This window comes from Microcaecilia unicolor, chromosome 1 (assembly GCF_901765095.1).
Source record: "Microcaecilia unicolor chromosome 1, aMicUni1.1, whole genome shotgun sequence".
In the NCBI taxonomy this organism is placed as follows: domain Eukaryota; kingdom Metazoa; phylum Chordata; class Amphibia; order Gymnophiona; family Siphonopidae; genus Microcaecilia; species Microcaecilia unicolor.
In genome coordinates, this window is record NC_044031.1 from 53,972,782 (window position 1) to 53,988,056 (window position 15,275).

The 15,275-nt window shown below is 42.0% G+C and overlaps 1 protein-coding gene across 1 annotated transcript in view; it reads left to right on the forward strand.

Annotated features, from left to right (window-relative positions):
• The window catches only part of WNT3A (Wnt family member 3A), a 252,913-nt gene that overhangs the window by 166,121 nt on the left and 71,517 nt on the right, over positions 1-15,275 (forward strand). The window contains exon 2 of the mRNA XM_030197295.1: positions 10,248-10,489. Within this exon, the coding sequence (XP_030053155.1) occupies positions 10,248-10,489 (242 nt within the window). The remainder of the gene's footprint in view (positions 1-10,247; positions 10,490-15,275) is intronic.

Below are 15,275 nucleotides of genomic sequence, written 5' to 3' on the forward strand. Positions count from 1 at the left end.
ATAGAACATATAAATAAGGTAATCATTTTATTGGACTAATTTTTAATACATTTTGACTTAACTTTCAGAGAACAAAACCCCCTTCCTCAGGTCAGGATAGGATACTATAACAGCACTATACTGTATTGACCCGAGGAAGGAGGTTTTGGCCTCTGAAAGCTAAATGTATTAGTCCAATAAAATGGTATTTTATTTTCTATATTTGTTTTATTTCTATTTGTTAATTTGTAAAGTGGTGATCAGATTTGTTAGTTTTTTCAAATTTTATATTTTGCACAGTACTACGGGACATTTTCTGTTTCTGTGGTGTTGCATTGTATGCAGAGTCTGGCATCAGGGGTTCAGTTTAATTTTTGTCTAAATAGAAAGTTTATGATTACTTATTCTATAGTGGATTAGGGTGTATCTGTGTTTGTGAAAAAGACATGGCTTTCAGTTGGCATTGACTGTGCAGGATCGACGATCTGTACTAATCTGTCTGTTTCACCTGTTTTACAATAGGTGAATTGATGTTCTAGTGCTCACTGTAGCGTTTAAGATGCTTGTGTGACTTGTACAAATGACTGCTTATGGTATGGTAGAATTGCACTATAGGTCCTGAGTGTTTTGTATTCTCGGTATGCCTAGTACTGGATTTCGGGGGGAGGGAGTGTTAAAAAATGACCGGCCCCGGATGTCAACTACCCTAGCTATGCCACTGCCTGGCAGAAACCCAATTAGTAGCACCATTCCATGCTACCAATCCTTGGGCAAGCAGTGGCTTCCCCCATTTCTATCTCAATAACCTTTTCCTCCGGTAACTTGTCCAACCCGTTTTTAAACACAGATATGCTAACTGCCATTACCAGTGAGTTCCATATACTCTCCATTGCAAAATTGTGATATGTAAGTTAAGGAGGTATTGGCATAATAATGCTTAGGTGCAGGTTTGGTAATTACTCATGTAACTGCTATTATTCTAAATATTTGCATGTGTAACCAGTAGACTTACCCCCCTAAAAGAGCAATTCCATAACTGGACTTAGATGGTGACTCTAGCTTTGAGGAATTAAGGCAGGTGCTGGGCAAGCTTGTACGGTCTGGGTCCCATATATGACAATCTAGGATGGGCTACAGAGGTCTTCAAAAGAAACAATTTGGAATGTGAGGACAGTGCCAGACAGACTTTTACGGTCTGTGTCCCGCAAATGACAAGACGGATTTGGATAGGTTGGAGTGGGCTTCGACGGCAACTTCAGTAGTTGGAACCCAAGGATAAGGCAGAGTGGAATTCTATGATCTGTGTGCCAGAAATGTCAAAGAGAGACAATGATCAAATATTTTATATCACATTCATTGTTAGTTTAATCATGGCTTGATAATGAGTGAGACTGTTGGGCAGACTGGATGGACTGTTCAGGTCTTTATATGTTGTCTTTTAATGTGTTATTGTGAGTGCCTGAATTTCAGTGACGTAGCCACAGGTGGGCCTGGATGGGCCAGGGCCCACCCACTTAGGGCTCAGGCCCACCCAACAGTAGCACACGTTTGGTGGTAGCTGGAGGGGATCCCAAGCTCAGCCAGCTGAAGACTTCCCCTTGATGGTAACGAAAACAATACTCTCCATGATACCGGTACCTGCTCATGTTCAGTTTTCTGCACATGCCTGCTGCAGCCTGAAAAGGTAGAAATTAGCGTTTTCTCATCTGCTGAGATATTTTTTTGGTGGTGGTGGCGGGTAGGGGGAAGAGAGTACTTGGTGCCCACCCACTTCTTGCCTAGGCCCACCCAAAATCTGTAGTCTGGCTACGCCCCTGCTGAATTTACTTGCCCCATATGGGTGCAAGTTTAAAGAATACAATACAATGCAGTATAATTCTTAGAGACCACAATCAACCTGTGTCAACAGTTCTATGGGGTTTACAAAAAAAAAAAAAAAAAGCTACAATGATACCAGGAAATACAGACAAAAATCAATTAAAAAAAAAAAAACTAACATAGCTTGTGTAAAACATTTCTGAGCCAAAATAAGTATGTAGCTTCTGTCGAGACTGTAATTAATAATTACTAAATCTGCAACAAAATAGCCTATAGATAACACATTATAGTAATCTAATAGTATCAATCTATGTAAAAGTTTTAAATTGGTCAGACAATAAATTTCTGAAACAGATAAGTTTTTTGTTTCTTCTGAAACTTCATATAATTAGTTTTACATCTAATATCTAAAGGAAGAGAGTTCTACCATTGAGCAGTGAGGTAAGGCATCGAGGAGGACAGCATTCCTTTATGTTTAAATCCCTTCACATTGGTGGGTAAGATTACTTGAAGGTGCAAAATATCCTGGCCCAAAACACAATAAGCTCTAAAAACAAATGTGCATAGTTTAAATATGCTTCTGGCCTCTGTGGGCAATACTAGCACTTAGGGAAAGGGGGTGTGATTTCATATCCCACCTTGCTATGGTTACAATCAAAGTGGTTTACAGATTATATACAGGTACTCATTTTGTACTTGGGGCAATGGAGGGTTAAGTGACTTGGCCAGAGTCACAAGGAGCTACAGTGGAAACTGAACCCAATTCACCAGGTTCTCAGTCCTCCTCCACTCCCTGTGTGTGCTTATCTGTGAAAGTATTAGCAGGGCGCCCAACTGCTGTTCTGTAAGGGTGCATGCAAGTGGCATAGCACATAAATTCAAGGGGGCATGCATATGTAGGCGTATCTCCCGCTTGCATAACTTACAGAATGCAGAAAGTTACTTGCATCCTTGTCACATTTACCTGACCACAGTTATGCTGAGTTCATGGTTGGCGCAATTGAGGGTGCAGCGATATTAGGTTGTGCTGGTATTCTATAATGGAATCTGGGCACCCAGATAAGAACATAAGAATAGCCATACTGGATCAGATCAATAGTCAATCTACTAGTATTACTACTACTACTAATAATTTCTATAGAGCTACTAGATGTACACAGCGCTGTACTAGCCCAGTATTCTGCTTCCAACAATGGCCAATCCATGTCACAAGTACCTGGCAGAAATCCAAATAGTAGCAACATTCCGGAATCCCAAATAGTAGCAGCATTCCATGCAACCAATTCCAGGACAAACAGTGGCTTCCCCATGTCTGTCTCAATAGCAGACTATGGATTTTTTTTCTCCAGGAAGTTGTCTAAACCATTTCTAAACCCACATATGCTAACATCTGTTACTACATCCTTCAGCAAAGAGTTCCAGAACTTAACTATTCGTTGAATGAAGAAATGTTTTCTCCTATTTGTTATACAACTATTTCCTTGTAACTTCATTGAGTGTCCCCTAGTCTTTGTAATTTTTGAAAGAATAAAAAATCAATTCACTTCTACTCATTCTACACCACTCAAGATTTTGTAGACCTCTATCATATCCCCCCTCGGCTGTCTCTTTTCCAAACAGAAAAGCCCTAACCTTGTTAGCCCTTCCTCATATGGGAGGAGTTTCATCCCCTTTATTATTTTCGTCACTCTTCTTTAAACCTTTCCTAATTCCACTATATCTTTTTTGAGATTCGGCGACCAGAATTGAATGCAATACTCAAGTTGAGGTTGCACCATGGATGTTCTACAATAGGCTCTCACCCCCTAAGGGACTTTCTCAATATCCCAGGAGGCTGTTGTGGAACGTGAGCCTTTGTTTTCCTGGTGCACAGCTGCTGTTCTAACTATTACTTATCATTTCTATAGCCCTACTAAACACACAGTATAGTACACATTACATGCAGATACTTTTTCCGTCCCTAGTGGGCTCACAGTCTAAGGGAGTTTTTTGTACCTGGGGCTATGGAAGGTTAAGTGACTTGCTCAGGGTCACAAAGAGCTGTAGTGGGAATCAAATCCAGGTTTCCCAGATCTGAGCTCACTGCACTAACTATCAGGCTACTATTTTAACTACTAGATGACTTCTCAACTAAGGCTTTCTTAAATACCTACATACAGGGCTTTTTTTGAGGGGGTACTTGGGGGTATGGAGTACCGGCACCTCTTAAATTGTCTGCTAAAATTGACCCATGGACCCCAAGTTTTAATGAAAGAGCACAGGCTCTACACACCAATTCTGCCTTGTCATAAATTCTGTGATTGGTTGCAGGGGGCCTGGCTGTTGTGGGGTGGGTCCATCAGTGATCACCCCACCCATGAAAGGTGGCCTGGCATTTGAATACCAGCACCTTTTTTGCTAGAAAAAAACGCACTGCCTACATATGATGGGTTTTGACCCTACATATGTTTTTTTCCCCTTTACTTTTAGATAAGAGTATGTTCTATGTAATTATTAAGTGAACTGGAAAACTAAAAATCTAAGACAGAGGTGTCCAACCTCAGTCTTCACCAGATCAGGTTTTCAAGATTCCCCTAATGAATATGAATGAGATCACATACAATGGAGATGGTGCATGCAGATATATCTCTTGCATATTCATTGGGAAAATCCTGAAAACCTAACCGGATTGCAGCCCTCAAGGGTTGAGGTTGGACACCAACAAGTGAAAACTTTAGGTTAGCTTCCAGCAAGTCTTGTTTTTACCTCAAAACATCAGAGTTTCCTGGATTTGTCAAAAACAATCCATCAATATTTGTTAGCTGTAACTTTGAGTTGCCTGAACCAAACATGATTTAAATTCTTGTTTATTAAAGTGTGGCAATTTTTTTTTCTTTACATGTATTTAAAGCAAAAATTAGCATGTGATAAGTAAATGGCGATGTCTAACTGCAGGGGACATTTCCAATGTGCCCTCATGCTTCAAGTACATCATTCACAATTAGCACATGTGCATCCAAGCTAAATGCACAAGTGAAGAGGACCCCTTTTACCGAGGTGCGACAAATGGGAGCTGGTGCTGGCGTTGGTGTTTGTTTTACATGCATGCCAAGGCCTCCTTTTACCACAGCTGGTAAAAGGGAAGTCTTGCTTTCCTACAGGAAATGGCCATGCGGCAAGTAAAGCACTTGCCACACGGCCATTTTGGGGGGGGGGGGCGCCCTTAACACCACCCATTGAGGTGACGGCAAGGGCTCCTGTGTTAACTTGGCGGTAACCAGACAGCGAGCAGCACTGCCCAATTACCACTGGAGTGGAGAGGAGTGGCCTAGTGGCTTGAGTACTGGTCTTGCAATCCAGAGATGGCCAGTTCAAATCCCACTGCTGCTACTTGTGATCCAAAATCCAAATAAATAAAGGGGGTGTTAGAGGCATAGCAGGCATAGACATCCTTCTCACACAAACATCCACATTTTGGACATCCTCGGTCCTTCAACTGCCGTCGCAGGGACGGAGGCATATCAACTGCCGTTGCAGGGATGGAGGCATAGAAATATCTAGTGTACCTGAATGCAACTCACCTTGAGCTACTACTGAAAAAGGTGTGAGCACAATCTAAATAAATAAATAGCAAAGGACGTCCTCAACTGCTGGTGGCATAGCGAAGGAGGTCCTTCAGCCATACTCTAAAAACAAAAGACAAAAGTTTTTAAAGTTTTTTTTTGGGGTGGGAGGTGGTTAGAGACCACTGGGGGAGTCAAGGGAGGTCATCCCCGATTTCCTCCAGTGGTCATCTGGTCATTTAGGGCACATTTTTGTGGCTTGGTCGTAAAAAAAAAAGGACCAAGTAAAGTTGGCCAAGTGTTCGTCAGGGATGCCCTTCTTTTTTCCATTATCGCTTCAGGACGCCCATCTGTTAGGCATGCCCCAGTCCCACCTTCGCTACATCTCTGACACCCCCCCCCCCCCCCCCCGGGAACTTTGGTCGTCCCCGCGACAGAAAGCAGTTTGGGACACCCAAAATCGGCTTTCGATTATGCAGATTTGGGCGACCCTGAGAGAAGGATGCCCATCTCCCGATTTGTGTCGAAAGATGGGCGCCCTTCTCTTTTGAAAATAAGCCTGTAAGCGTTAGTACTTTCTTATTCTTCCCCTGTAGAATTCTCTATGGAATTTAAAATAGGGGAGGGCATTATTCAAATTCAACATGAGATTAAATGCTTAGGGGCCTTTTTACCAAGCTGCCGTAAAAGGGGCCCTGCGCTAGTGGCAGCGTGTGTTTTTGCTGCACACCAAGGCCGCTTTTACCACAGAGGGTAAAAGGGCTGAAAAAAGAAATAGCCGCGCAGTAAGTTTGCCCTTGCCGTGTGGCCATTTTGGGGGGAGCACTTACCACCATCCATTGAGGTGGCGGTAAGGGCTCCCACTATAATCCGGCAGTAACTGGGCACATGTGGCACTGCCCGATTATCACCGGTAAAAAAAAATACGGAAATAAATTTCCACAGTGGCAGAAATAGCACGTGCTGGGGGCAGAATTTTTGCAAGGCTACCGTGGTAGCTGGCAGTAGTTCCAGATTGGTGCACAGCCAATCCTTTAGTAAAAGGGCCCCTTAGGTATTTTGGTTGACTCTACTTTCGTCTTTTCAATCACATATTTATTTATTTTATTTATTTATTTGTTACATTTGTATCCCACATTTTTCCCACCTATTTGTAGGCTCAATGTGGCTTCCATGGTACCGGAGAGGCATTTGCTGACTCTGGTGAGAACAAATACAAAGTGATGTTGTGATAAGATAAAATTCGTGTGGCACAACCACGATTAGGGAATCGTACAACAGAAGAGTTGAGTTATGTCCATTACGTACTTAAGTTTTGTTGTGTCGCAGTGATCAGACATTTAGGTTGGATAGGTAGGGTATGCCTTTTTAAAATATAAAAATGTTAGTGAGGAAAATCTTTTTCAAGTTATAAGTACTGCGTAGTCTGAAGGACTTGCTCTCTAGTTTGAACTTTAGCACTGTTCTTCAATCTTTGGTGACTCCAATATCTGGTTATTGCAATTCACTTTTCCTTAGTTTGCCCCTGTATCTGTTGAGAACATTACAGACTGCACAAAATGTTGCAGCCTGTCTTACTTCTGGGGTTTCTAGGTACAAGCATATTACTCCAGTGTTGATTGAAATGGAGGGTGCAGTTTAAGATTTTCTGTTTGATTTATAGGACTGTGAATGCTGATATTCCGATCCCTTCAGCAACTGCCTGAAGGATCTACTGTCCACCTCGTCCTCTAAGATCTGCTAATAAAATGTTATTAAATGTTCCTTTTTACAAACAGATTGGATTAGAAGATATTAGATCAAAAAACATTTTTTGTGGAAGGTGCATGTTTGTGGAACAGCCTCCCTGTGGAATTACGAAAGATTAAGAGTTACCTTCAATTCAGGGAAAAACTGTATAAAGCCTTTTTTTCTCTCAGGCTTTTGGTTAAGGTGTTGTTTGGATCTTTATTATTGACTTCCTGTGATTTTTTTTTTAGACTTATTTTATTTTAATTTTTAATGGATTATGAATGTTTTTTGAACACTGCCTATAATTTTAGATAGTGCGGTTTATAAATTGTGTTATAAATAAATAAATAAATAAAATGATGGTAGATGAAGACCATATGATCTGCCCTTCTATACCAACTACTACATTCTATAATCTTTTCCTCTCCTTTAGAGATTTTCAATGCTTGTTCCATGCTTTCTTCAATTCAGATACAGTCCTGATCATCACCACTTCCACTGAGAATCTGTTTTATGCATCCACTACTCTTTCTGTGGGGCTAATCCAGGGCTTCTCAACTTAGTCCTCGGCATACACCTAGCCAGTCGGGTTTTCAGGATATCCACAACAAATATGCATGAGATAGATGCACATAATGGACAGAATGGAGCTAGTGCATGCAAATGTATCTCATGCATATTCATTGTGGATATCCTGAAAACCTGAATGGCTAGGTGTATGCCAAGGACAGGGTTGAGAACCCGTGGTCTAATCAGTATGGAACCTAGGATGGGATATTTTAAGATAGTGCCACTGAATCCCCATCTTTCCAGTCAATCAGATTTTCAGGATATTCACAATGAAGGTCCATGCGGTGCATGTGAATATATCTTGTGCATTTTCATTGCAGATATCCTAAAACCTGACTCAGAGCACCGGAAGAGCTCTGTTTTTATATATGTAATCTGTGTCTTGCCACTTCTAGCTCAGTCACGGGAATAACTTTTCTTTCGAGACAGTGTCACAGGGGATCACACATACACTGCACTCATGTCCTAATTCACCTGCAGTCAAGCTTGGGAGTGGGCTAATGATCCGGAATAGAGATCTGAGGTGTTGGGAGCTTGAGAGAGCCTCAATAGTGGCCCTTTCCTCAGTCTCAGAGCAAACGTTCTTGCTCTAATGCCAAAAACTACTCTGTACTCCAGGAGTTTTATCATTCAATGCAAACCAACTTTACTGGAACTTCAGCAAACAGTAATTAAACTCTTCAAAACATCTAAGACCAACCGTGGATGTCCATGCGTGTTGTTGTAGATAATAAGCTGAATTCTTCTGCTCAGTGTGCAGTGGCGGCCAGAAAAGCAAATAGGATGCTAGGAATTATTAGAAAAGGGATGATGAATAAGACTGAAAACACTATAATGCCTTTGTATCGCACCATGGTGTGTCTGCACCTTGAGTATTGCATACAGTTCTGGTCGTCGTATCTCAAAAAAGATATAGCGAAATCAGAAAAGGTTCAAAGAAGAGCGACCAAAATGATAAAGGGCTAAAGAGGTTAGGGCTTTTCAGTTCGGAAAAGAGATGGATGAGGGGAGATATGATTGAGGTCTACAAAACCCTTTGTAGTCAATATATTAAATGTCAGGCCATGTCCGGGCACCAGCATTAAATATCCGATTATATGTTAGCTGCAAAACCTTATGTAGTTGAGTGCAGTATTGAGCCCTTAACCACATAAGATGAACCACACAAAATAGAACTGATTTTTATGCAGCCCAAGTTAACTGGTTATCATGTGCAGTTAAGTGCTGAATATCAACACTTAATCACATAAGTGTCAACTCCACCCCTGGTCATTCGCTAATGTTGCCATTAGTATGTGGCAACTGAAAATAATTATTGTGGGAGCACTTACTGCCCGCTATTTAGGACGTGCTAAGCCGGTAGAGGAGGAGGAAGTGACACAGTGTGCAGTGGTTCACTTCCTGTTCCTCCTGCCATGTGATCTCAACAGGGGAGGGGGAAAGCCAGCTCCAGGAGTACAATGAAGGGAGGGGGCAGAAAAATTTGAATGTGCCATTGGGGAGGGTTGGGGGGAGCAGACAAATATGAATGTGCCATTGGGATGGGTGGGGGAGGCTGGAGCTTGAAGAGGGAAATAGGAGGAAATTTCAGGTCTTAAGATTGGAAACTTCTGCACAAAAATGCTACAAATAAATAGTGTAGAATTGTGTGGAAGTTTCAAAACTTTTGCACAGAATTCCCCCAGGAGTAATATATGCCCGCATGCTACCTAAGCGCTATTCTGTGATTACACAATTATTTTGCATAACGCATATTTGCAAGGGGTGTGAACATGGGTGAGACATAGGTGGGGCTCCCACTCAAGCATATAGCTTACAATACACTGCAAGTTACACAAGTCCCGGCCACATTTAGACACCTGCATTTTAGGCATGCCAAGACCAGGTTATGCTAGAATTCTATGATGGAACTTTGGTGTCTAGATTCTGTTATAGAATAGACTCCTATTGCATCAAAATGGAAGCACCCAGTTAGAGAATTACCCCTTGTTAGACCTGAGAAAGTACTTAAGAAATAGATTTATTTTTCAATAAATGATCTGGGCAATAAAGGGGAGGGGGCTTCTGCAAAGTGGTGGCATGGTGATATGAAGCACTTCTTTTGAACAGTTCTGAATATTCTTAGGGGTTCTTTTACAAAGCCATGGCAAAAGGTGGCCTGTGGTAGTGTGAGCACATCTTTTTGGCGCACGCTGGGCCACTTTTTACCGTGGCTGAGAAAAGGCCATTTTTTTAATGGGCTGGGAAATGGGCGTGTGCAAAAATTACAACTAGCGAGTGCCTATTTATGGCTTGAGCCCTTACTGCCAGCCATTGACCTAGCGGTAAGGGCTCACGCACTACCCATGCGGTAACCATGTAGTGCGCCGGGAATGCCCCCATGGTAGAAAATAAAAAAATATTTTCTGCCATGGGGTTCAGCACACGTGAAACTTGGAATTACTGCTGGGTGCATGCTCTACCCCAGCGGCAGTGCCAATTTGACACACGCTACCCACTTGTTAGCACTCCCGCGGCCTTGTAAAAGGGCCCCTTAATGAGGTCTAGATATGTATCCTAAGTGTTTCATACATTTCAGATTTTGCTTTTCTATCTCTTTGCTCTTAGGTCATTAGCCATTGGTCACCAGTACTCCTCTCTTGGAACACAACCTATTCTTTGTGGTAGCATCCCTGGCTTGGTGCCCAAGCAGCTGCGATTCTGTCGGAATTTTGTGGAGATCATGCCCAGTGTAGCAGAAGGAGTCAAAATTGGTATCCAAGAGTGCCAACACCAATTCCGTGGCAGGAGGTGGAACTGCACGACTGTTAATGACAACCTGGCCATCTTCGGGCCTGTACTAGATAAAGGTAGACATTAGCTCTTCTGTTTTAGTTATCATTTATACATTGTAAATCTTCAGCTCAATTCCAGAGACTGTGACTTGACTAGAATGTAGGGTTGCAACTATCCTGTACATCCCTTAAGGGAAAATTACATGAAGGCTCTATTATCTATTGCCACAATGGACTTTTCGTTTCCAAAGAAGTTTGTCATAGTTTTACCTTTAAAAGTTGCCTCCAGTGGCTTGGTTCCTTACTAAACTAGTTTGCAAGACTTCTTCTAACTAAACGGCCCTTTTATTTATAACATTTTTATATGCCGTCTATCTGCAAATCTAGGTGGCTTACAACAATGCATACATAATAAATCTAAATCAGACATACATATCAAAATGCTAAAAAAACAGCAAAGGTAAAACATAATAAAAAATAAAAAAAACAAATAGGCGTTCAACTGTTTTCGAAAAGAAAGCAAGGATTCTTATTAAAATGTGGTAAAGTTTTGCGCATACCAAGTAGATGCCTCAATTACTATGCGATATGTGCAAAGCCTGTGCAGTAACTGTTAGGGGTATTCCCAAAATCCTCCTACACAGTTAATACACAGAATAAACATTCACCACACGGTAAGTGTGGTGGTAAGTGAATGCACTTACCACTCCTAGGTGCATCCATATTACCTGCAACAGTAAGAGTTACATGCAGCAGGGGTGGACTGACCATATGGACAACCGGGCAGTGCCAGAGGGCCCAGAGGCTCTCCCCCCCCCCTGTAAACTACAGCCCCACCCCCCACCCCCCCGAGCCTCCCACCTTGAAGGACCCTGGTGGTCTAGCAGCCTCTTCGAGGGCAGGAAAGAACCCCACTCTTTTCCTGCCCGCTGCCGCTATTCTGACCAGCACCGCTGCATTTGCAAAATGGCTGCTGAGACTTCCCTGTGGCAGTCTCATAAGACTGTCGAGACCTGCAAGACTACCGCAGGAAGTCTCAGCAACCATTTTGAAAACCTGGCGACGCTGAACAGAGCAGCAGCAGCAAGAAGGAATGAATAGAGTTCTTTCCTGCCCAGAAGAGGCCACTAGACCACCAAGGTTCTACAAGTTAGGACCGGGAAGGGCACACTAGTGTGTGGGGGTGGGTAGGGCAGCAGTGTGAGGATGTAAGAGTGTGGGCAGCATCCAGGGGGGGCCAATGACCTTTATATCGGTTGTTCTGAAAAATTCTTTGATCATTTACAATTATTACAAAATGCTAGAATGACTTTTGGCTTGAATCGTTAAAAAAGAATTACTCCTCTTTTATGTAAACTTCACTGGCTTCCTTTCCATGCTCATTGTAAATGTAAGTTATAATATTCAGAATAATTCATGGAATGGTCTCGAGGTATCTCCCTATGATAGAGTTACCAAAAAGTCAACAGTTTTTGAACCATCTGCTACTCCTTTTTCCATCTGAATGCAGGATTTGTAGTATGGAGTGCTGCCACGATTTGGGTTTCTGCCAAGTACTTGTGACCTGGTTTGGTCACTGTTTGGAAAACAGGATACTGGGCTAGATGGACCATTGGTCTGACCCAGTATGGCTGCTCTTATGTTATGTTCTTATACGTTTTATATGGATTTTGTTGCTTCTTTTCCTTATCAAGCTGGAATTCCTTGCCTCCTACTCTGAGGACTGAGTCCTCTTACCTCAGATTTAGGAACCCCTTTTACAAAGCTGCACTAAAACGTGGCCTGTGCTATTTTTAGCATGTTGGTTTTCCATGCACTGAGGCTATTTTTAGCGTGGCTGTAAAATGCCAGCAATTTCTATTTTACTATTAATGGCCGCATGCTAATTTCCCAATTGGCACGTAGCCATTAGCTCATGAGCCCTTATCACCACCTATTTACTAGGCAATTGGGCTGTGCATGTACCACAGCAGTGCCTTGTTAACCTGCGGTAATCACACGTTAGTGCTTGCTGCAGCATTGTAAAAGAGCCCCTTTAGGTAACTTTCGAAATCCTATCTTTTTAGAAAATATATTAAATGTCAGACTTGAAATAGGTAAATTTGGTTTTATTATTGATTAATCAGAGTTGGTATGCTCTTTATTTTCTAGAATTTCCTGTAATTAGTATTTGCTTAAATCGTAATCTGGGATGTTATGTTCCCTTCCTCTCAAATCTACCTCTTCAAATACTAGCGCCTATGTTTACTAAGGTGCGCTATGAGCATCTTAGCATTTTTAATGTACATAAATGGTTTATATGTGTTAAACGCTAACATGCCCATAGAAATATATAGGCGTGTTAGCGTTTAACGCACCTTACATTTAAAGGTGCATTAGCAACGCTAACGCACCTTAGTAAACTTACCCCTATATGAATAAATATCACCAAAACTCTACAATTGAATATAAAAGCTATCGCCACCTTTTTCTCTTCAAATCTATCTCTTCAAAAAACCCTGTGAATAGCCACACAAACTATAAATGCCCTCTCCACATTGCACAACACTACTGTAACGCCACCAAAATGTAAATTGTGAGCCACTTTGAACCAAAATTTGTTTTTGGATAATAGTGGGATACAAGAATACATAAATAAATAAAATAATCCGTACTAATCCTATTGGCAAGTAGCGGATTATTCATCTGACATTTGTCTAGAATGACCTCTGATAGGTAGAATCTGGGTAGTAAGTCTACCTCCAAAAAAAGACCAGAAATATTTAATTAATTAATAATCTCAGTAGACAGGCTTCTACTTAATAATGCAGCTAAATTCCTTTCTGATTCGTTTCTTCCTTCGTAAACATCAATGGGGAAGATATTTTAAGTGGGCTGTCCATAGATGAATACCCCCTCTGACATCCACAGCATTGAACAGTTAATGCTGAGGTGTCTGTAGGAAGAGTTGGGGTGGAGCCGGTAATTGTGTACACTTTGGCAATATTTAATACCAATGCCCACGTAGCTAACCAGTTAGATAGGACCGTACAAAAAGCAGTCCTATCTTTGCCCGATTATCCATCTGGGTACCAAAACTGAATGTCAGCAGGTACCCATATAACTTCTAGGTCTGCAGCTGAAGATAATACTGGTTGCCTGGATATGGCCTAACACTGATTATCCATGTTACGTTCATCCCACAGTAGGCAACAGCTTTAAAATCATTGACCACTGTATGCTAAATACAGGAGACAATATTTTCAGATGAAGAGCCTCAACAATGACCTATTAGCCTACTTCTCACTACATCCTCCTGTACAAGAGACCTACATGGGTAAATATTTCAATTCCAGGAACTTTGGAACAAGAGGTAGAATAGTGTAGAGATAGTACCCAGGAGGGCACATCCCACCCTGATTAGATAGTGAATCCTACTAGCCACTCAATAGGTACACTTGCACCAGAATCCAAAAAGAGTTTCAGCCTTTGCTTCTCTGATAGAGGACAGTTCCTACAAGGTTTGAATTGTTGAGGTGGAGGGAGCTGATAAGAAATACCATGGCTGTCATGGAAACTCAGTTTCATATTTCTTAGGCCATACACAGCAGCAAGAACAGCTAAAGCAGGTTTAGGAATCATAGTAGGCCAGTAGATAAATGAGTGGAGTTGAGTGGCCTAGTGGTTAGAGCACTGGCCTTGATATCCAGAGGTGGCTGGTTCTAACCCCACTGCTGCTTCTTGTGATCTTGGGCAAGTTACTTCAGGTAAAAAAAATTAGATTGTGAGCCCCCCAGGGACAGAGAAATACCCAGTGTACCTGAATGTAACTCACTTTGAGCTACTACTGAAAAAGGTGTGAGCAAAATCCAAATAAATAAATAAATAAGGATGTGCATTTGTTTGAAGGAAGGAGACAAAGTTTCCACAGAACAGTGAGCATCAAACAAAAAAAGTGAGGCAAATACCAAGAGGATTCCAAAATATGCAAGGATGTTTATTGTAGCAGTTGTGTAAAGGGACCCAACATGGCCATGTTTCGGCACATGGCCCTGCCTCAGGGGTCACAAGCCTATTAAGCTGATGTTGATAAAAAGTAAACTTGAATCCAGAAGATGTCCTTTGCTGTGCAAATCACCATGCCTTCAAAATTGAAAAACAAGCGTAACTGTTCTGCAATACAAACAACTCTCCGTGCAACCGGTGACTTAGATCATGCAAAGAACATGGGAAATGTCATTGTCAAAGAAAAAGCAGGACTTTAGCTTCTCATGTCATTAATAGTGTGCAGTTTTTAAAAAGAGTGCACACTATTTGCAAAGAGGGTGCACTCTTTCGGACAGACTGCATTCTCTTCAGTGGCATAGCAATGGGGTGGGGGGTGGGGTGTCCTCGGGGACCTGGGCTCCCTTACCTTCAGTTCAGGCCCCCTCTGTTTTCATGGCTGGTAGGGATTCCAAGCTCCGCCAGCCAAAGATGTCTGCTGCATGAGTCCAGCCTGTGCTGAATGAGCAGCACTTAATTCAGCAGGCACAATTCGGCCACTAATGCCGGCTCTCCCACTATTAACACACCTACTGAGTTAAATGCCACTTATTCAGCACAGGCTGGGGCTTGGCAGCAAAGGTAATATTTTATTGTAGTGCGGAGGTTGAGGTGGTGGCAGCAGAGGGAGGAAGGGGAAGGGGAGGAGAATACTTTTCTAAAGTAATTTTATTTTATTTTCAGCACTTGATTTACCACAAGTGATCCTTGAGGCGACTATGAGGTTTACAATTTCTATTACAGTTAGTTTGCACTGTCCCTAATGGGCTCACTGGGCCCCCTCATTCCACTTGTGGGACCCCCCAAAATGGACTTCTGGCTATGCCCCTGATTCTGT